The sequence below is a fragment of the Scyliorhinus canicula genome, chromosome 12 (genome assembly GCF_902713615.1).
Source record: "Scyliorhinus canicula chromosome 12, sScyCan1.1, whole genome shotgun sequence".
In the NCBI taxonomy this organism is placed as follows: domain Eukaryota; kingdom Metazoa; phylum Chordata; class Chondrichthyes; order Carcharhiniformes; family Scyliorhinidae; genus Scyliorhinus; species Scyliorhinus canicula.
Window position 1 is genome coordinate 156,672,912 of NC_052157.1, and position 21,619 is coordinate 156,694,530.

Sequence of the window (21,619 nt, forward strand, 5' to 3'; positions counted from 1 at the left end):
CCACTCAACATGTAGTGTCTGCAAAGTTGGGCACATATCCCCCTCATCCAAGTCGTATTGTATTGCAATTGCCTGATGCTCAAGTGCTGATTTTTGCAATACCATTAATTGCACTCCAAAATGACATTACTGCGACACTTGCCTTCAATCTAAAGCTTAAATTCCTCAATGGGTCCTCATTGTTAACCTTGTTAAATGTCTTTTGAAATCCTGTGGGGAGTGTCTGGCAGAATGTAATGTCTGGATTGAATTGGGATCAGCTACAAAATACAGCTGCCGTAAGTGGGTATCTTGTTGGCTTAAAGCTTTGATGGGATAAATGTGGCTTGAGGTTGTGATTCTGAAATTCTGCCTCTTATTTTAATTTTTAAAAAACCCAATAGATACGAGTTTGAAAGAAAGTTGGAACTGATGTAGCTGATGGTTGCCTCACAGGCCAGATTATTGCTCAACTGTGGTTTGTCCTTCAGGTTGGTTACTCCCCGGATTGGATCTTTCTGCTGAGGAATGTAATGAGGGTTGGTCCTGATCAAGGACTTCAATTTGCTCAGATGTTGGTTCAGGATGAAGAACCCCTTGCAGATATCACCCAGGTAAGGAACTTCCTCCTTTGAAAGTGAGTGCATGATAGCAGAAAAGAATCTTGCACTTGTCTTCAGTTGCCCTTGCTATTGTATTAACGTGAATGGCCTTCCTTGTAATGCTGAACCTTCCCCCTGAACTAACTCCATCTGAAATTACTAGACTTGTTTCCTTAAATCCCAATGTTTAATAGTACAAGCTGATTACACTGTCCGCCAGGAAAGTCGATGTATTTAACATTGCCCTGCATAATTAGTGGATGATTCTTCATAACTAGTGAGTACTGCAGGATGGTTGCAATTGGTTTTAAGAATGGAATACAGAGGGCAGCATGGTGATTAGCAATGGTGCCAAGGCCCCAGATCACCATCTGAAGTGGTCACTGTCTAGAGTTTGCACACTCTCATCAAGAATGCATGGGTTTCGCCCCCATAACCCAAAGATGTGCAGGATCGGTGGATTGGCCATGCTAAATTGCCCCTGAATTGGGTACTCTAAAATTTAAAAAATGGAATGTTGATTTCAGTTCACATAAGCTCAAAGGGGAGACCTTGCAGTATGAATTCCTATCTGTTGGCATAAGGGGAACTTTATACTATATCTCTAATAATCTAGTATATCTCTACTAATCTACAGGAAGTGAGCTTGTTGGGTCCAGAAGGCCCCCAGATTCTAGTTTGATTTGGATAGCAAGTATTGGTGACAAAAGGGTGTTCATCTGAAAGAGATGGAACTGAGAAACTAGCTCCAGATTGTCTGTACATTTGCTTAGATGGTGCCCTTTAAATATGGCATTTTTATTTGTGTAATGAAGACTTTTGTTGTGATCTGTAACATTCTGTTCTAAGGGTGATTGAAAACAATTAACTTTCAAACGTTCAAAAGGAAAAGTACAGCTGTGAGTGAGTAGAGTACATGGTGCTGACTGGGACCTCTGAAGTGGGGATAGGGATGGGTTGTAATTATTAAGCACATCATTTGAGGCTCTCGTTACGACTTGTGTTGGGGTCCACAAAGTGCATCCTTTTTTTGTTTTGGCCTGGTGCGTCATGGAGAATGTTGAGTTAGCATTTTGCATTCACTTCATACTCCATTCAGTAACTATTTCAAATCACTGCATTTTCCTTGATTATGATCTTGTTGCAGATTGTTGATGTGTTCATGGAGTACAACCTGATCCAGCAGTGCACTTCCTTCTTGCTGGATGCCCTCAAGAATAACCGTCCATCTGAAGGCCCCCTGCAGACTCGCCTCCTGGAAATGAACCTCATGCATGCTCCTCAGGTACAAATCAGTTCCATACAAGTGAAGCAGTGATCTTGTAGGTTGCAGAGAACCAGTTTAACCCTCTGGGTGGGAGTGGGATAACTGTTGCACTCTGTTTCCACGATCCACATGTCTGTTATTTAGTGATCCTGCTGAGTGGATTTAATTGCTTCCATGGTATCTGGTCTAAGCCTCCAACCCAGGAGAAACCTCAACACAATATGGAGTTTGTAACAACAAAAAATAGAGGTGAGAAGTGCAGAGTTGTGTAAATAGATGTGATGTGCTTTTGGGGTTAAGTGGGTGAGGGACAACACTTCCTTTGGTCTAATCAATATAATGATGCCTTTTGGGGGGAGGGAAAGAGAGAGAAAGAAGAGAACCACCAGTACAGGTGGTGGTGACAATGGGCAGAGGCTTTTGACTGGGTGGGGTGGTGTGGAGTGGGTGTGTTTGTTCAGAGGTGCTGGGGTGGATTGGTCCAGCTACCATATTAGGTGTCAGTTGCAAGCATGTGGATGAACAGTTGAGTTTGGGTTACACCAGAGGAACAAGGAAGGAGTGCCTGCTTTGCCCTGTTGCTTTTCGCTTTGGTGATGGCTGTTGGGTGTCAAATGTAGTGTTGTGTATCTCTGAAGCATTGGAGGTATTATGGTGATTCGGCTGGCTTCGAGGATATAAATTAAACATGGGGAAAGGTGTTCCTGATAATACCAAGGGGCAGGAAAGGAGACTATGGGAGTTGCCATTTGGGGTGGTGGGGGTGAGTTTCAGGTGGCACCGAGCTGAGCACAGCTGCATAAACTGGACTTGGCGAGACTGGAGCTGATTAACACGCAGGAGGTGCTGTCACTGGGTAGGTGTGCAGTGTAAATGACTCTGCTGAGGTTTCTGTTTGTTTCAGAACCTCTTTGTCCCCAAGTCATTCTTTAGTAGCACCACATAATTCTTTAGTAAGACCAATGGGCTGATCTCTGGGTTTGTGTGGGTGGGGGAGGCCCTGTGAATGCAGTGGGCTTTTCTGGAAATAGTTTGGGTGGGGGGGGGCTAAAATTGGGACGGTGGGATGTTGGTGTCAGGGGGGGTAGGTAGATTGTGGTGGTTTGGATTATCAAGTTGATGTGTTTGGTGTTCTGAGATCTTATATTTTTTTGTATATGTGAAAATACTTTGAATAAAAAATATTTTAATGGGCCATTTAAGCTAAATGACACATGTGCTGTGGGTATGTCAGTCTTACAAATCTAATGCTATCACTAGGATCTCCAAGACCATCAGATAGGGGCAAAATTAGGCCACTTGGTCCATAGTAGGCTCTGCCATTTGAGCATTATCTTTTGAATTTGTACACCGTTTGAAGGTGATTATGTTTTGTTCTTTAAACTGCTGCGTTTCTGCAGTTGATACCACTGCAATAATGCCATGGTGGTTGCCATTTAAACCCCCTCTAGTGGCTACATGGATGCTGTGCACTTTTATTGATCTGGTTGTATTTCATTGTACAATATCCATGTCAGAACTTGGGTGGTTGGCTAATAATTGGAGATTTGCCTAACATTGGTATTTGATATGCTCAAGTGAATTTTCCCCTTCTGTTCCAAGGCACCCATGTATGTCTTGTGACTCATCGCAAGGTACCCTGCTACTTGCATCTGTGCCTTCCAGTTTTTGGCTGCCGAGAGTTTGGCTCTCAATGCCTTGTTTATAGCATTAAGCAAGAGATTTATATGCTGATGGGTCTTCCTCTTTGCCAATATAGCTACAGTAGCCCCCAGGTACCTATCTAAATTGCTAACAATATCAATTGTTTGTTTTTTCAGGTTGCAGATGCTATTCTTGGTAACCAGATGTTTACTCACTATGACCGTGCACACATTGCTCAGCTTTGTGAGAAAGCTGGACTGCTACAAAGAGCCCTAGAACATTATACAGACTTGTATGATATCAAGCGTGCTGTTGTGCACACACACCTCCTCAATCCTGAGGTCAGTGAATAGATTTTATTCCATAATTTAATGGAATTTGGGTGTTGCCTTGTATGTAACATTTTGCCACAACTTAAATCTCCTTTCCCCACAGTGGCTCGTCAATTACTTTGGATCCTTGTCTGTTGAGGATTCTGTTGAATGCCTACGTGCCATGCTGTCTGCTAACATCCGTCAGAATCTGCAGATCTGTGTGCAAGTTGCCTCCAAATACCATGAGCAGCTTGGTACACAGCAGTTGATCGAACTGTTCGAGTCCTTCAAGAGTTTTGAAGGTAGGTGCTATGACTCTTTCTTGTAAATTTGATTTGGGTTTTTGGGTTTTAACAATAACGGGAATGCAATGGGTGATGGCATATCCTGCTTGTCATCCAAAAGATCAGTGTGGGTTTCAGCAAGAGTATTTTCCTGTCTGGGTTTTTGTACATCAAAATAGTGCAGCCATTGTTTTATTAATTCCTGAGGTAATTGTACAAGAGCCTTTGGTGTGAATTATGCCCTGGCTACAACTACCTGGTCCACAGGCTCAGTATTGTGTGAAGCACTGTGCTTACTTTCTGCCTTTTTAAATATCTGTGTACTGCAGACTTTTCCAAGGTCTCTTCTGTGCTACATCCTAGTATTCTCTTTTCCACAGCCTTCTCATCCAACACTTTTGTCCTTTCCAACTTGCATTAACTTTGTTTAAATTCTCAATCCTTGCCCTCCATATGAGCTGCTGCATGTTGGTTGCTTGCCCTGTTCATTTGAAGTCTCCAAGCTCTAACGCTCCTGCTTGTGCTGCCTTCCTGATCTGCCCCTCTCTCACTCCTCCCCCCCCACCCCCTTTTGAAAGCCCCTCTCTTTACTAAGCTTTCAACTCTGCCTGATTTCTTCATCCCATTTGAATTGTCTTCTGAGCATTCCTTTTACATAAGGTGTTGCAAGTTTAAGATGGTAGTTGGCTTGATTGAATAATTTATGCTATGAAAAATTAAATCCTCACTGTCCGTGTGGAGTTTGCACATTCTCCCTGTGTTTGAGTGGATTTCCCCGTGTTTGTGTGGGTTTCGACCTCAACCCAAAAGATGTGCAGGGTAGGTGGATTGGCCATGCTAAATTGCCCCTTAATTGGAAAAATTGAATTGGGCACTCAATAAATTTATTTTAAAAATATTAAATCCCCAGTTCACTAATTGACAAGTTTTTCAATATGCATATAGCATTCTTGTGAAACTGTTCATAGCAACTGGGAGCTGGATGTACCGACTGCACTAAATGGTGAAGGCCCTGGTTCCATCTGCTTATAACATCTTTGGAAGCCTGACTAAATGAATGGAAATAAAATTGGATAACCATTGACGCATGTCAGCAAGATTCAAATAAAGTTAGGTCATGGGTTTGCAAGATAACTGGAATGATTTCTGGAACATAACTGGACTTATCTACCTTGTATTCTTGGCATTCTGGGCAGTGCAGTGGTTAGCACTGCTGTCTCAGTCCCAGGGAGTCTAGTTCATTTTTGGCTTTGTCTGTGAGGGTTTCCTTCAGGTGCTCTGGTTTCCTCAATCAAAGGATGTGCAGGTTGGGTGGATTAGCCATGATAAAAATTGCCCTTTAGTATCCAGGGATGAACAGGTTCAGTGGAGTTGCAGGGAAGCAGCCTAGATTCTTTCGGAGGGTTGGTGCAGACTATATGCACTGATTCTGTATTGATTCTTTGAGATCAAATGCTGGCTACCTTGACCTTTAACAAGATCCCTGCTTACCTCCATGTAACATTTGCTTTATTTGTAAGGTCTGTTCTACTTTTTGGGCTCCATTGTAAACTTCAGTCAAGATCCAGAAGTCCACTTCAAGTACATTCAAGCCGCCTGCAAAACTGGGCAGATCAAAGAAGTGGAAAGAATCTGTCGTGAGAGCAATTGCTATGATCCGGAACGTGTGAAGAACTTTCTTAAGGTAGTATAAACTTCCTGGCTTTGTTTCTTGGTTCTCCTGCATATATGGTGTACATGCAAATAGCTTAATTTAGAAAATGTTTAAATGATAAGCTGGCTATTTTGGCAGAATTGCAAAATCCAAACAAGTAGCCTAAGCAATCCATCCCAGATTGTTCCTTTGCAGAAGCTACTTGTGTTAATGTTATGGGAACCAATGCATTTTTACCATCCATTTGGCTATTTGCATAAACCCGTAGGTAATTGCTTATTTTTAACATATTTCTAATTGTGTGCTGGGCAATATTGGTACCAATACTTAATTGGACATGTCCTTATCTTTGTTCTAACTCCATCAGATATTCTATGGCCAAGCTGGCACTTGGTATCTGCCCAAGTTTTGAACATCTTTGGAATTTCTGAATTGCCTGAATCAAGCTGCATATCAGCTTCTGAATTGGTTTAGTAATCACACTGTAACTGTCCTGTTAGAATTGCCTACTGCAGTTACAAGTGTCATGTGAAAGATAAAAAGGTTGACTGCAAGCAGCTGCTTAACTGGATGGGGGGGTGAAAAATTGAAACTAGCCTTGATTATCAGCTTTAAACTAGAACCAGTATAATATAACATTTTTGTAGTCTAATTAGACTAGTGCTTCAGAACTGCAAATGTAATTGCTGTTTGTTCTGTTTGAACAATGACCTGATGTTTCAGGACCTGAAGTAACAGTAAACAGATTTTAAGAAACGGTGTGGCTGCTTTCTCAACTGAAGCTCATGCAGAAATAAGAACCGATTAAATTGGCTTTTGCAGAATTGACCCTTCAGCTATTGGTGTTAAATGACCATGTTAACTTCAACTGCTTATCAGTTTGTGTAATGTTGAATTGAGTGACCAGCTCCTGATGGAAGCTATTATTTTTTGTGCTGTTCCTTCTTGTCTGGAATGGACAGGACATGTACCAGGTAAATCTTTGCAGCGCAGGCTTCCTTTCCTTCCCTCCCTTATTTCCAGGAGGACAGTGCTCTTGGATGTGGCAAGACATTGGCAGAATGTTATGAAGCTGGCTAAAATATATCTTGCAGTTCAAAATGTATCTAAAACTTTAAATTTGGCTGGTGTTAGCCCTGCTCAACTTGAGGAAAGCTGCTATCTGTTACTGTGTCGTAACATTAAAAGTGCACTTTGAAATCTGCCTTTGGTCTGTACTTGTGGAAAGCCAAAATAGAAACCTGAGCAACTGTTTGCTGAGGCTGGCTGAACACGATGATGACCCTGCTTTAGACTTTCCATGAACCCCTATACTAGTGAATGGGTGGCCTCTTGATTTACAGGCTGCCTTTGATGCTAATTATTCTCATTGCATATCAAGGTGAAGATATGTGGGTTAATTTAAATTTTGTTACTTTAATAATTTTTTTTTCTACTGGGCCCTAGCCTGCAACATGGCCTTTTTAGAACTAATCTGGGGCATTTTGTGGTGTTGGGTACCCAGCTCCAAGTCGAGGGCAAGACTAGGCCATATAGCAGTTATCGCTATATGTTTGAACCACCTTCAAGATCTGTAGCTGGAAGCAGGTTGAGACTTGGCCAGTTAATTGGCTCAAGTCTTAACATGAATATATCATTTGGTGATGCCAGCAAAAACTGCCCCATGAATTTGGAAGATCTAATCTGCTGCATGTTAGTTGTGGGAATGCCAACAGCCATATTTGTCCATCAGTAGTTCCCCATGGGTAGTGATAGACCTCCTTGAACCACAGACTGTTGCTCATCTTATATAATCCAGAAGTTGGGGTATTTTTACTTGGTCACAGAGGGCAGTGCTTTCAAGTGCAAGTTACCTAATTTTTGCTTAAAGCAGGATGTGATGTGGGAGGGGGAAGAGGAGAGTCAAATGTTCAGACTCGTGTAAAGCTGATCTATTGAGCAATGTCTGCTCCCAATCCCAGAGTACTATTCCTGCAGTAACTGCTAGTTTCAATACCATCACTACTGTAGTAGATGTAAGGTTTTTAGTCATAATACAGTTGTGTTCTACCAGTAAATGGGGGTGAAGTTTTCACTAAATGTAAGCAACAATGGTGAGAATTTTTGGGGTGAATATTAGTATTTCAATTTGCAATTTGTAACATTTTTGCATCAACCTTAATGAAAGTTATACAGGGGTTGATGATCCCTCAAGTTTCAAGTAGAATCCAACTTGTTATAAGATGACCCTTGCTCAACCCAAGCCACGTGCTATGTTGCATTGATATTATGCAAGATCTAAACATATTTGGTTTGATATTCAACCTAAAGTAAAATTTCTAGGAGTAGACTAGAAATGTTTGTTCTTGCTCCCAAGTGTCTAGCTTCCTCAGTCCTGTCTGCTCAAACTGTGTGCTCATGCTTAAAAGGAATAATGTTCAAACTAAAGCTTGTCTTTTCTAACTTTGGGTGCATCCTAAAGTTTTTGCACTCAGCAATCTGAGCCATTTTCTGTGTGCACACAGCAAGAGATTAGTGGCAAGTTATTTTTGGGATCTGTTCAACATCTGAACTAATACATGTATGAAATGTAGATTTTTAACAAGCTTGTGGTTTTTAAAGAAGACTGGTAGGTTGTGTGAAAGATCAAATACTGATCTATAGAATAACTATCTCTTCTAGCTTCCACAATCTTTTAATGGAACTGAAATGAACCATCTGCAGGTGCATCTAAATACATGGCTATGTTTGCTGTAGTTTTGACTTGATTACGATCAAACCTGTCAATTTCAATCCATTCAAGGATCTGCATTCTATCAAATACTCATGGAAGTGTTTCTTGGTGCTTGCTTCTGTCAAAGAAGGCTGAGAGCAGTTGTAGAAAGTTGGCTTATGGATGTGTTCAAATGCATTTTATGGTGGATAAAGACTCTGAAGCTGTTCTATTTTTAAACTATTGTTTTCACAGGAGGCCAAACTGACTGACCAGCTGCCTCTGATTATTGTTTGTGATCGCTTTGACTTTGTGCATGACCTGGTGTTGTATCTATACCGCAACAACCTGCAGAAGTATATTGAGATCTACGTTCAGAAGGTGAGTGAATGGAGTACAATAGAAGTGGGAAATGTTTTGGCCCTGTGAATTGTCTTTGTTGTAACTTGGGCAGCTGATTCAAGTGTATTTTGAAGAGGGTGGCTGTACGACCAGAATGTTCCTAGGCCACCATTGAGCTTGATTTTGTTTGTTTTTCATGGGATGTGGACATCACTGGCAAAGCCAGCATTTTTTCCCATTCCTAACTGCCCTTGTGGCTTGGCAGGCCATTTCAGCGGATGGCTAAGTCAACCACATTGTGGGTCTGGACTTGCAAGCCAGATGACTGATTTCCCTCCATTTTGCATTAATTCTCATTCTGTAACTGGCTTTTAAATTATTCTGAAATTATCCACTAGTTGTAAATGGATTGTTTATTGGGACAAGAATATGACCTGTTGTGTTTTGTTAGGTGAATCCAAGTCGTTTGCCAGTAGTGGTCGGAGGGCTCCTTGACGTAGATTGTTCAGAAGATGTCATTAAGAATTTAATCCTTGTTGTACGTGGGCAATTCTCCACTGATGAACTGGTTGCTGAAGTAGAAAAGCGGAACAGGTATGGTAATTAATCCCCTTCTACTCTAACCAGGAGTATTGCAGGTTCCAATTCACAATTCTATGACTAGTTTTTTTTTGTGAAAGCCACTACTAGTAACAGATTTCTAAAATGGTGCTCCCAGTCACCTGGGTCACTAAAGGACTTGCTCAGCAGATTTTTTTTTGGGGGGGAAAGGAAACTGGTTTGATTCTGACTTGTGTACCTCCACTCTGCCCATTAATCCCTTTTGTGAAATTACCAAATGTGCCAGAATGGTTTGTTTGCGAGTTAAACCGTAGCTCAACACCCATCAGCAATCCATCTGCTTGCGCTCGAGACATCTAAGATTCGAATACAATAAAAGAATAAGCAGACTATTTGGCTCTTCAAAACCTACTCTACCTAGTTGACTGGTTTTAATTCCATTTCTTGTATTCTGTAACCCTAGACTCCCTTGTAGGTAAAAATCTGAACTTGGCCTGGAAATGCCTTTTTCGAGAATCAAATGACTATTCCTCCCTCTTCACCATTGATCTCTTGAGGGTTTGTCCTCAGCCTCTTATGAGTATTTTGAGGCCATTCCTGCCTCTTGTGCTGCATGTTTGTGCACTGGCCACTTTTTAAACTTGCATGTATATATTTTTTTTGCAGGCTAAAGTTACTGTTGCCCTGGCTAGAATCACGAATTCATGAAGGCTGTGAGGAACCTGCCACCCACAATGCACTTGCAAAAATTTACATCGACAGCAATAACAACCCTGAGCGCTTCCTCCGGGAGAACCCATATTATGATAGCCGTGTGGTTGGTAAATATTGTGAGAAGAGAGACCCCCATCTGGCTTGTGTAGCCTATGAGCGTGGCCAGTGTGACTTGGAGCTCATCAATGTAAGTGATTGTTATCCTTCTCCCAGTTATGTCTGGTTAATGTATGAAAAGCAAACTGGGTTGAGTTTCCTTTCATAACATACTGGTTTTTTTATTTATATAAATTCAGATCTTTGGCCCTATCTAGCCAGAATGTGTGGAGTACAGTATCAGCAAATTTTAAGAACTCTAGCAGTGTTTTCTTAAAAATAACTTCTTGGGATGTTGCCTGGGAATACCTCCTTGTGGGTTTATCAAATGGTCCTCTTGGAGAAAATAACTGAGATAGCCTTACCTCATACTCTACAGGAATGTCTGCCTGGGTTTGCACTCTAGCCTTGAGGATGAGTGCAACCATTTGATCTAACTGCTTGTTCAGTAGAAATTTCTCCATATTGTACCTTATTTAGTCTGACTAGTTTCCAGTGTCTGCTGGGAAAATGCTTGCTCTGGAACAGTTCTTGATGCGTCTTTTTACCCCTCTGAAACAGGTATGCAATGAGAACTCATTGTTCAAGAGCCTTTCTCGTTACCTTGTCCGCCGGAAAGATCCTGAGCTCTGGGCAAGTGTCCTGCAAGAGACTAACCCATACAGGAGACCTCTTATTGACCAGGTAAAAAAACATTAATTGGGGTATTATAAAAGCCCAGTGTTTGCAGTGTAGCTTTTATACATTTAGTTACAATGTAGGAGCTTCATTATGGGCTTGTTCTATTGAAATGAAATGAGTGACAAAATTGCTGTAAGCTGGAATCGCATAATCCACTATAATTATTGATATTTCGAAATAAACCAACTTTACAATTCAGAAGCCTGCAAAAACCTGCAAGTTTTCAACATTCACCTTTTACGTAGTTGTCATTTTCCTCAGTTTAGATCTACGTATCCAACATTTATATTGGGTGCATTTTTCTAGAATCTGAGGGTAAAACATTACTATGTAGTAATGAAATTCCATACATTGAATGTGCTATGCTGTTTTTAAGCAGTCCTGAAATGAAAATGGCCACAAGAGCTGGGCAATGAATAAGAAAAATCCAAGGCAATAAATAGCTGGACAAAGAAGAGCGTGCGCTCTAAAAGGATTTTGGACCTACCATTTGAGGGTTCTAATGTGTATATGTAGAAGTGGTATGCAACCCTTGATGTTGTGTACTTAACTGCCATAGCAAACTACCAACTGTAAATATTGACTAGCCTGGAACGTGACAAATGCAAGTGCAGGAGAGAATTTTTATACTCTATATATTGACAATCTATTCAACATTGTGCCTTTCCTGAATTAACTGTTGGTATACTAGGCATAGCAGAGCTTCTCTTTAGAAGTACCTGATATTAACTAGTGCCTAGTTGCCTTCTGTTGAAAACCATTCTGAATAGAGGCACAAGTGCTTTGATCTGCATAAAATAAGTTTTGAGAATCTACTGTGAAATTAATTTGGGTATTGTGTTGAAGATCACCATTTTCATGGTGCTTTTTTCTAGGTTGTGCAAACTGCTCTGTCGGAAACTCAGGATCCTGAGGAGGTTTCGGTTACTGTCAAGGCTTTCATGACTGCTGATCTTCCAAATGAATTAATTGAACTATTGGAAAAAATTGTCCTGGACAATTCTGTCTTCAGTGAGCACAGGTAGAACAGCTCAGTCAAGTTATTTGTTACAGTTGCAGACATGTTAAGACTAATTCTGAAGACTAATTCTGAAAAATCTCAAGCGGGCCTGGCAGCATATGTGGAGATGGGAGCTACTGTTTGAGTCCAGAGAATTCATATGAACTCCTACGTTTTCTTTCTCCACAGATGCTGGAGGTTCCATTGTTTTTATTTAGATTCTGGCATTCAGTATTTTGATTTCTATTAAAAATGACCACAGGGCAAATTAGATGCAACCTGTGATCCAGTGGCTGTAACAGTTTGGAGTTGTAATTTCGCTGAAGTTGCTGGATTTTCCCCTAGATGGCTCTGATCCATGACTTAAAAAAAAAAAATCAAAACCATGCCACTAAATCCAATTTTGCAAGAATGGCTGTATTTAAAGACTTGATCAGCTTTTTTTCCCTCTATCTCTGCATGGTTCCTATTTCTCTCTCTGGCCTAGTATGTTTGTCAACAGGTGTACTGGCTGCTGGGTCAGAGGCTGCATCTAGAACTTCTGGTGTTGGCCTGCCACCGTTTGACATTGCAGTTTGCAATGGGCAGAAGCTGCACCAAACCTGCTGGAAGCCAAATATGGAAATCTGAATGACAGCCGATCTAGATCTTCCCTTAATTCAGTGGATTGGCTGAAGCTTTTACAGTTGCATTACCCCTAGCTGAAAATGATTAACCAAATTCTAATATACATATGAATTGGGGCACTGCACAAAGGTTGCCATTGAGTCCATATCTGTGTTGGCTCTCTGGAGCAATTCACCTAGTGCCACACTCCCCACACAGGCTGTGTATTCTGGATCCTAATCATTTAAATTTAAAAAAATAAAATATCCACTGTCACCATTGCCGCTTTTGCCATTACCGTTTAAAATCTGTCCTCTGGTTCTTGATCCTTCCAATGGGAATATTTCTCTCCCTGCCTAATTATATACAAACGTCTCTGATTTGTTTGAATACCTTTACAATATCTCCTGGCCATCTCCAGTCGATCTAGTAACTGGTGTTTCATTCTTGCGACATTGCTGCACCCTCGTGCTTTCACATCATCCTTCAATGTTGCCCAGAACTGATGCTGCTTTGGTACAGGTTTAAAAAAAATTCTTCTTCATGGGTCATGGGGTCATGTATCTAGTTACTTCACTGGTGCAAACTCTACATGCATATTAAAGTGGCTAATTTTCCTCAGACCAGTGGCACCAAATTATCCCGTACCGTTGCTGTAAATCTCAGTTGAGTTTCTGATTTTCCTGCTTCAAATTGGAATGGGGAACAATTCTTACTGTGAAGCCATATCTAGGCCATCTATTGTAGTATCCATTAGTGCAATTCTGTAGACTATAGCATAAATATGCAAAAATGATGCAACTTTTCCCCCTCAAACTAGAAATTTGCAGAACCTACTGATCCTCACTGCTATCAAAGCTGACCGTACCCGTGTGATGGAATATATCAATCGTCTGGACAACTATGATGCACCTGACATAGCCAACATTGCAATCAGCAATGAACTCTTCGAAGAGGCATTTGCCATCTTCAGAAAATTTGATGTGAACACATCTGCAGTGCAGGTGAGGAAATATACAAGTCGCGTGTTGGCACCTTTTTAAAAAATAAATAAATAAATAAATAAATAAAATAAATTGCATAGTTTAACCCTGTACTGTACTCTCCAGGTGCTGATTGAACACATTGGAAATCTGGATCGTGCATATGAATTTGCTGAAAGATGCAATGAACCTGCAGTGTGGAGCCAACTTGCTAAAGCCCAGCTTCAAAAAGAAATGGTTAAAGAGGCCATTGACTCCTATATCAAGGCAGATGATCCTTCATCATACATGGAGGTTGTAGAAGCAGCCAACAAAAGTGGTAATGTTTTCAAATACTACTCTTCACCTGAGCTTTCTACTTTTGATTTCTAATTCTGGCTAGGCTTTGCAATACTGTCTACCTATTGAACATACTGGTTGCCTCTGACTTCTGTTATAATTCTGTTCATTTCAGGTAACTGGGAGGACCTTGTTAAGTACCTGCAGATGGCCAGAAAGAAGGCCCGTGAGTCCTATGTGGAAACTGAACTTATTTTTGCATTGGCAAAAACCAACCGCTTAGCAGAGCTGGAAGAGTTCATTAATGGTCCCAACAATGCTCACATCCAACAAGTATGTGTTTTCAATCTCTAAATCCGACTCTGCAGCTGATCTACAGTGAAGCTAAAACACACATTAATCCAAGTTTGAAACTGAAACAAAACCATGTGAAAAAACTAGCTTATACAGTAGAAAATAGAAACAACAGCAAGTTAAATTACATCCCTTGCCCACCAAGTAGCTAATAGTAGCCATCCAATTGATTCCCCTCAGTGCAGGTGTGGGAACTCTATCCCAACAGGACTCCTCTCAATCAGCAAGGTGAGATCTTCAGCCCCACTGCTCAGGCAAGTCTGATACCTTGAATATGGCTATTCAGGGACAGGGTTCCAACTCTTGGTCAGCATCGCTGACGTGTTGAAAAAGGAGACCCAAAAACCCACAAATTGAGGTGGGACCAAAATGTGTGCGTGGTGTTAGCCGGCTCCCTCGGCCGCTGCAAAGAAGTGACTAATTCTAGCTCTGGTCAGGTGTGCCCTAAACACTGCTGTAAACTGGATCAAGCTCATCCTTGCACATAATGTTCACCCTGCGCAGGGCCTCGCGCTCCACACCTCATTCTCCAATACAGGACCCAGCTCCTCCTCCACTGGAACAGTCCTCTGCCAAAATCCACCCATATATACCAGAAGTTCTATCCTCTGACCCTGCACACATGGAGACTTGGTGACACCTTTGGGAATGCTGGTCCAAATTGTACCTGAAGGTACCTAAACTGATCCAGGCCTGAGGGCCCAAACTTCTTTCAGTTCCCCTGGGCTGGCAAACTGACCCTCCAGAAATAGATCACATAATGTCTCCACGCCTTCCCTTTCCACATGCCAAATGTGGCATCCAACCTCAGCAGCGCAAACAAGTGGCTAGCACAAATGGGGCCAGCCTTGATACTGACCCTGGTTTAAAATATTGACCAGTTGCAACCACTGGGTTTAAATATGCACACTGGTGTGAATGGAAGCGAAACTAGTCACCAGTGCACCAAACTGGGACCCCCCTGCATGACTGACTCCATCTACCCCAGGCAGACCCTGGGTCCCCATGCCATCCCAACATCACCCCTGCATTAGCAGCCCAGTAATAAAATGATCAGGTTTTACAGCGTGAGGACACTCTAAACCCCACAAGATTGGCTCCATTTCCCAGGGTGCTGACCAGAAAATACGCTCTCCGGAGTCTTGTATCTGAAAGGACCTGAAGCTCTTCGGTATCATTTGTCTCCCAAAGGCAACACCATGGTGCAGTGGTTAGCACTGCTGCTTCACGACATGAGGACCCAGGCTTGATCCTGGCCCTGATTCACTGTGGAGTGAAGTTTGCAAATTCTCATTGTCTTGAGTCACACCCCCCACAACTCAAAGATGTGCAGTGTAGATGGATTGGCCATGCTAAATTACCCCTTAATTGGAATTTTTAAATTGTCACTGGGTCCCTCCATCTATAACATAATCTATGCACAGGCGCAGCCGATGTTTCACTACACCCCGCTATCCCCGTCCACTTGTCTGAAGCCCTCTGGGCAATGGCTTGAAATGCAATTAAATGAAATGAAAATCACTTATGGCCACAAGTAGGCTTCAAATGAAGTTAGTGAAAAGCCCCTAGTCACCACATTCCAGTGCCTGTTCGGGGAGGCTGGTATGGGAATTGAACTGTGCTGCTGGTCTGCTTTCAAAGCCAGCGATTTAGCCCTGTGCTAAACCAGACCCTTGAGGGGAGACATCCAACACGCCTGCCTTGTACCCCTGTATAACTGAAACAAACGCAAACTTGTACCAACGCTGGCTAAAGGAGCCTTGTACAGCAGGCACCCACAGCAGAAACCTGGGACCCAACCTAAACTTCTCCAAAAGCACAAGGAGGTACTTCCACTGCACTTCTGCATTTAATGGCCATAATCTCCAGGCCAACAGCTGGGATAAATCCAAAGTCTCTACACATGGATGACAAGTCTTCGGCCCTTGACCATTCGTCTTGTCCTCCCCAACTACCTCCAGGAGATGGGGCTTCAATTTCAATGCTAGAACCAAGAGGTCTACGTTGAGCAATGAAATAGGACAGTAGGACCCGCATTCTGCAGGTTCCTTTGCCCTTTTTTGGGAGTAGAGAGATGGATGCTTGTGGAAGGGCACCTTCGACCAAAGTCACGAACATCCCTGTAGGAACCAGCTGTTTCACAAACTTGTAAAATTTCACCAGGACCCCCTCCGGCCCCTGTGCATCTGTCCTATTGTTTGGACCTCCTCTGGACCCAATGGCATTTCCAGCCCTTCATTTCCCGCCACCTCTGGGAACTCCAAGCCTTTTTTAAAAAATAACTCTACCATTTCCGACTCCCCTCTGGTGGCTCTGACCTCTAAAGCCTCAAATGTCTGAAATGCCACGTTTATACTTTATCCAGGGCAGAAACTAACCTGCCTCAAGGCTTGACCTGAATAATCTCCGAATTAGCTGGTGGGGGGGGCAGGAAATGGCTGGCTTTCGCCCCAAATTCATAGGCAACCCCCCTCAGGTGCTGCAACTGGTGCACTGTCATATTGATCTGCATTTGCAGCTTTTTCCTGCTTGCCAGGAGGTTGGGGTCACATGTGTATCTACGGTCCACTTCCCAACTTCTGGTGCTCGTTCATTTCCATGTATGCCTTATGCAATATCTCCCCTCTAATCACCACACAACGCCTCCTGCAGAATAGAGGGTGCAATGGTCCCATTCCTGGTACCCCTCCCCAGCAGCTTGATGAAACATCACATCCCAATTTAGGGCATATCTTGTTGCAAAAAAGTCTGGGAGAAACCTCCCAAGCAGTGATCAAATCCCATCCTAAGTTGATGACGACTGCAGCCAATTATACTGCTGTTGTGCTCGGTAGGGATCCAGTACCTTCATTGTAGCCTTTTTTAATAGGGGTTACTACTTGTTTCCTTGAAACCACCTATTGATCCTGATGTCCTCTGACCTTTCGTTGAATTTGTCAGTAACTGGTTGTAGGTCTCCTTTACATTTTGAGACCGACAGCCAGATAAAAAATTAGACACACTATTGTTGTATATTTTCACCATATCTTGTATTGTAAAAGCTGTTTTATTGAAGGGGGACCTGGATGTCAGTGGCATTTGACATCCTGGTTTCCATATCCCTACTGTTGGCACCGTTCAGTACTGCAAGTCTTTTTGTGTTCACAGGTAGGTGATCGCTGCTATGATGACCACATGTATGAAGCTGCTAAGCTGCTGTACAACAATGTCTCCAATTTTGGCCGTTTGGCATCAACCTTGGTTCATCTGGGGGAATATCAGGCTGCAGTGGATGGTGCACGCAAAGCAAACAGCACTCGTACTTGGAAGGAGGTACTTGTGTTTTTCTTTGTCTTTCTGATTGTATTTGATTCGATGACATGTAGGGTGTACATTGGTCTCCCAGTTTGGGGAGAGAAGCTTCAAGTGACACCAGATATGGCTCAAACAAGTAAACATGGTTTATGTCATAACCAGTGTCTTGTAAAGTAACTTTTGATGTTTAAATGTGGACTTGGTTTAACTTTTTTTAAACTTCTACTTGTTTTTAGGTTTGTTTTGCCTGTGTTGAGGGGAAGGAATTCCGTCTTGCTCAGATGTGTGGCCTCCATATTGTCGTACATGCAGATGAACTGGAGGAACTTATTAACTACTACCAGGTAATGCCTGACATTTTTTTTATAAATGTTTTTTATTCAGTTTTCATGTTTTATATTGAACAAATTACAAATTGTTAGAGAAAAAAAAAAGAACACGCAAAAATTAACATATATATTTACAGGTGAGCATCTTCGTAGTAATAACTGTGGCCTTCCCCCTTTCGCCGGCATACATATTTTACATTCCCCAACATGTTTATTGGCATTTATTTCGTTTGGTTTTGGGCCGTAGCTAGCCATCAAACCCCCGTAACAAGCCCGTAGCACCCCCCCCCCCCCCCCCCCCCCTGCGCTACCTTCCCCCGACTATTCTTCCTCTTGTACGTTAGCCACAAACAGGTCCCGGAACAATTGCATGAATGGCTCCCACGTTCTGTGGAAGCCGTCGTCCGACCCTCGGATGGCGAATTTGATTTTCTCCATTTGGAGAGAATCCGAGAGGTCGGACAGCCAGTCTGCAGCTCTGGGCGGTGCTGCTGACCGCCAGCCAAACAGGATTCTACGGCGGGCGATCAGGGAGGCAAAGGCAAGGGCGTCCGCCCTCCTCCCCAGGAATAGATCTGGCTGTTCTGAAACCCCGAAGACCGCCACTATCGGACATGGCTCCACCTTCACCCCCACCACTTTGGACATAGCCTCGAAGAAGGCTGTCCAGTACTCCACAAGTCTGGGGCAGGACCAGAACATGTGGGCGTGGTTGGCCGGGCCTCTTTGGCACCGTTCACATCTGTCGTCCACCTCCGGGAAGAACCTACTCATACGGTTTCTCGTTAAGTGGGCTCTATGTACCACTTTTAGTTGCGTCAGGCTGAGCCTTGCGCACGTGGAGGTGGAGTTGACCCTATGCAGTGCCTCGCTCCAGAGTCCCCACCCTATCTCCATCCCCAAGTCGTCCTCCCATTTCCTTCTTGTTGTGTCCAGTACGGTGTCGTCCCTTTCTACCAGTCGGTCATACATGTCGCTACAGTTCCCTTTCTCTCGGATACTTGCGTCCAGTAGGTCTTCCAGTAGTGGCGGTTGTGGGTACGTCCTTGTCTCCTTTCGTAGGAAGTTTTTGAGCTGCAGGTACCGTAGCTCGTTCTTCTCCTCCTCCCCCCCCCCCCAGCCGAAATTTCTCTGTCAGTTCGTCCAGTGTTGCGATCCTGTCGTCCGTGTATAGGTCCCTGACTGTCAGTGTCCCCCCGTCCTGCCTCCACCTTTTTGAAGGTGGCGTCAGTCAGTGCTGGTTTGAACCTATGGTTGTTGCAGATGGGAGCCTTGTCCGACATTTTGTTCAGGCCAAATTGCTGCCGCAGTTGGTTCCAGGATTGGAGGGTGGCTGTCACCACTGGGCTGCTGGAGTGTTTTTTGGGTGGGGATGGGAGTGCTGCCATAGCGAGGGCCCGGAGGGAGGTCCCCATGCAGGAGGCCTCCTCCGCACGCACCCACTCGGCTTCTGGCTCCTGGATCCATCCCCTTACTCGCTCAGCTGTTGCCGCCCAGTGGTAGAATTGTAGATTCGGGAGGGCTAGCCCCCCCTGGATTTTGTTTTCTGTAGGACCTTCTTTGGGATCCTAGCATTTTGGTAATGCCTGACATAACCAGAAATATGTATAATCAACGTGGCTGTTTAATGAAACCTAGAAGGAGGCCATTCGGCCCATCTAGTCTGCATCGACCAAACCTAAGCCCTCACTTCCACCCTATCCCAATAACCCCATCTAACCTTTTTGGACACAGGGCAATTTATCATAGCCAATCCACCTAACCTGCATGTCTTTGGACTGTGGGAGGAAACCAGAGCACTGGAGGAAACTCGTGCGGACACTGAACGTGCAGTGCAGACTCTGCACAGACTGACCCAGTGGGGAATTGAACATGGGACCCTGGCACTGTGAAGCCACAGTGCTATTCACTTGTGCTACCATGCTGGGCATTAATGTCTCATCAAAAGTCAGTAGTCGGCTGCAAAAGCTTCCTCACTAGTATTTCAACTAAAAATTGCATAACTGCTCATTGTACCCCTCCGAATAGCGATTTGTACCCCTCCGAATAGCGATTGGTAGGAATAACTAGTCGGCATAACTTTTTTTGACTAGGATTAAACTTGCACTGAACTAGTGTCTTAATGGACTCTGTTTACAGGACCGTGGTTACTTTGAAGAACTCATCACCATGTTGGAAGCTGCTCTTGGTCTGGAGCGTGCTCATATGGGAATGTTTACTGAATTGGCTATCCTATACTCCAAATACAAACCACAGAAGATGAGGGAGCATCTGGAGCTCTTCTGGTCCAGAGTCAACATTCCCAAGGTAATGTAAACTTGCTTTGTCTTTTGGCTTGATAATACTGTGTACTTTGAATTTGTTACTAACTGGCTTGGGTTTGCACAGGTGCTGAGAGCTGCAGAGCAAGCTCACTTGTGGGCAGAGCTAGTTTTCCTATATGACAAATATGAAGAGTATGACAATGCCATCATTACCATGATGAACCATCCAACAGATGCATGGAAGGAGGGTCAGTTCAAGGACATTATCACCAAGGTAAACATTGCTCACGTAGACAATTCTGAATTATCCACTCTTGGAGCAGGTCTATCGTAGGCCATTCGCTTCAAATAATTTGTCCTGTGTTTTAAAATGGACTGCTTAGCATGGATGGTAAGAAAATATGTCCCCTGTAGCAGAGTTAAAAATGCTAATTGTCACTTGTATGTACCCCCCCCCCCCAACAGCAAAAATAATATTTATTCTTAAGATTGATATAACTGGTAAGAACCTGCATTTATTGCCCTCAAAAGGACAATTCAACAAATGCACACCAGGGGAACAACCTGGCTGAGTTTTAGAAACTAGCTGAATCTGGCCAGGATCACTGAAGTTTTAATAACTTGAGTTTTAATACCAGCTCTACCCACTGGGTGCCACTAGAGAAGTGGCATCTTTTAGTGCCACCCAGTGGCTGGAGGAAGGTGGAAACTAAAGGGTATATAACCCTTTAGTCAGCCTTAATCTACTGAAGACTGGCTTGCTGTCAATGTAAACTTTTTTAATACTAAATTTAATTTTTCTAAGGTGGCCAATGTGGAGCTCTATTACAAAGCAACACAGTTCTACTTGGAGTTTAAGCCTTTATTACTGAATGACCTCCTCATGGTGTTATCTCCTCGTCTGGATCATACGCGTGCTGTGAACTACTTTACTAAGGTACTTTGTTTATGCCAATGCAAATAACTGACTTATAAACAAATTTGTTAGAAAAAGTGACCAGTTTGGCAATTTTAATCAGTTGAAGAGTTTGAAATTTTTCTAGGTTGGTAGTTAAGAACACTTCCCAGCCAAGATGTTTGAATTGCAAAAGCAAAATATTAGCATGCTGGAAACCTGAAATATTAAAGTTCTGACTTAAGCTTGTTTTTTGAGTGGAAATGCCGGTTTTGAAATGGCACTTGTAGCATCCTGTTTTCCCCTTTTTGTTAAATGTATTTAACTAATTTTCTGCAGTTATTATGCCTTCACTTCAGAGCTGTGGCAAGTGTCTGCATGGCTGTTTGACCTTGAGTGTCATACTTGGGCTGACCTGTCTACTCCATTGTTCTCTCTCTCCCCCCCCCTCCCCCCCCCCCCCATCTCTCATATAATTGAGCAACAGTTGTTTCAAAGAACATTTCACCTATTTACACACCCATCTGACATTGGCTACTTGGGCACCAAAGAACAAACGTGTGGGACTTTCTCCTCTTGTATGTAGATTGCTGTTCTCCATGGGAGAGAATAGGTTAAATTGCTACTGTTTACTGTATCAGATTACCTTCTGTCTTGCCTGCCCCAGTCATGGATGCCATGTTATGCAAATGGATATGTCCTGGGTAAAATTGGAGTGGCAACAGTGACATCTAGGACATCAATAAAGTGAGACTGTTAAATGTGATTTTTATTTTGGAAGATGA

The 21,619-nt window shown here is 43.0% G+C and overlaps 1 protein-coding gene across 7 annotated transcripts in view; it reads left to right on the forward strand.

Moving 5' to 3' along the window:
- Window positions 1-21,619, forward strand: part of cltcb (clathrin, heavy chain b (Hc)) — a 77,979-nt gene that overhangs the window by 44,564 nt on the left and 11,796 nt on the right. For 4 of the 7 annotated variants that reach the window (XM_038814641.1, XM_038814644.1, XM_038814642.1 and 1 more), the window contains 18 exons: window positions 471-593; window positions 1,729-1,866; window positions 3,669-3,833; window positions 3,928-4,108; window positions 5,611-5,774; window positions 8,692-8,817; window positions 9,230-9,372; window positions 10,006-10,240; window positions 10,711-10,833; window positions 11,706-11,851; window positions 13,257-13,440; window positions 13,546-13,738; window positions 13,874-14,031; window positions 17,200-17,364; window positions 17,583-17,690; window positions 19,815-19,982; window positions 20,064-20,213; window positions 20,745-20,876. In XM_038814641.1, coding sequence (XP_038670569.1) covers window positions 471-593; window positions 1,729-1,866; window positions 3,669-3,833; window positions 3,928-4,108; window positions 5,611-5,774; window positions 8,692-8,817; window positions 9,230-9,372; window positions 10,006-10,240; window positions 10,711-10,833; window positions 11,706-11,851; window positions 13,257-13,440; window positions 13,546-13,738; window positions 13,874-14,031; window positions 17,200-17,364; window positions 17,583-17,690; window positions 19,815-19,982; window positions 20,064-20,213; window positions 20,745-20,876 — 2,802 coding nt within the window. Of the gene's footprint in view, window positions 1-470; window positions 594-1,728; window positions 1,867-3,668; window positions 3,834-3,927; window positions 4,109-5,610; window positions 5,775-6,706; window positions 6,719-8,691; window positions 8,818-9,229; window positions 9,373-10,005; window positions 10,241-10,710; window positions 10,834-11,705; window positions 11,852-13,256; window positions 13,441-13,545; window positions 13,739-13,873; window positions 14,032-17,199; window positions 17,365-17,582; window positions 17,691-19,814; window positions 19,983-20,063; window positions 20,214-20,744; window positions 20,877-21,619 lie in introns of all 7 variants that reach the window. The other 3 variants (XM_038814639.1, XM_038814643.1, XM_038814640.1) reach the window with 1 other exon arrangement.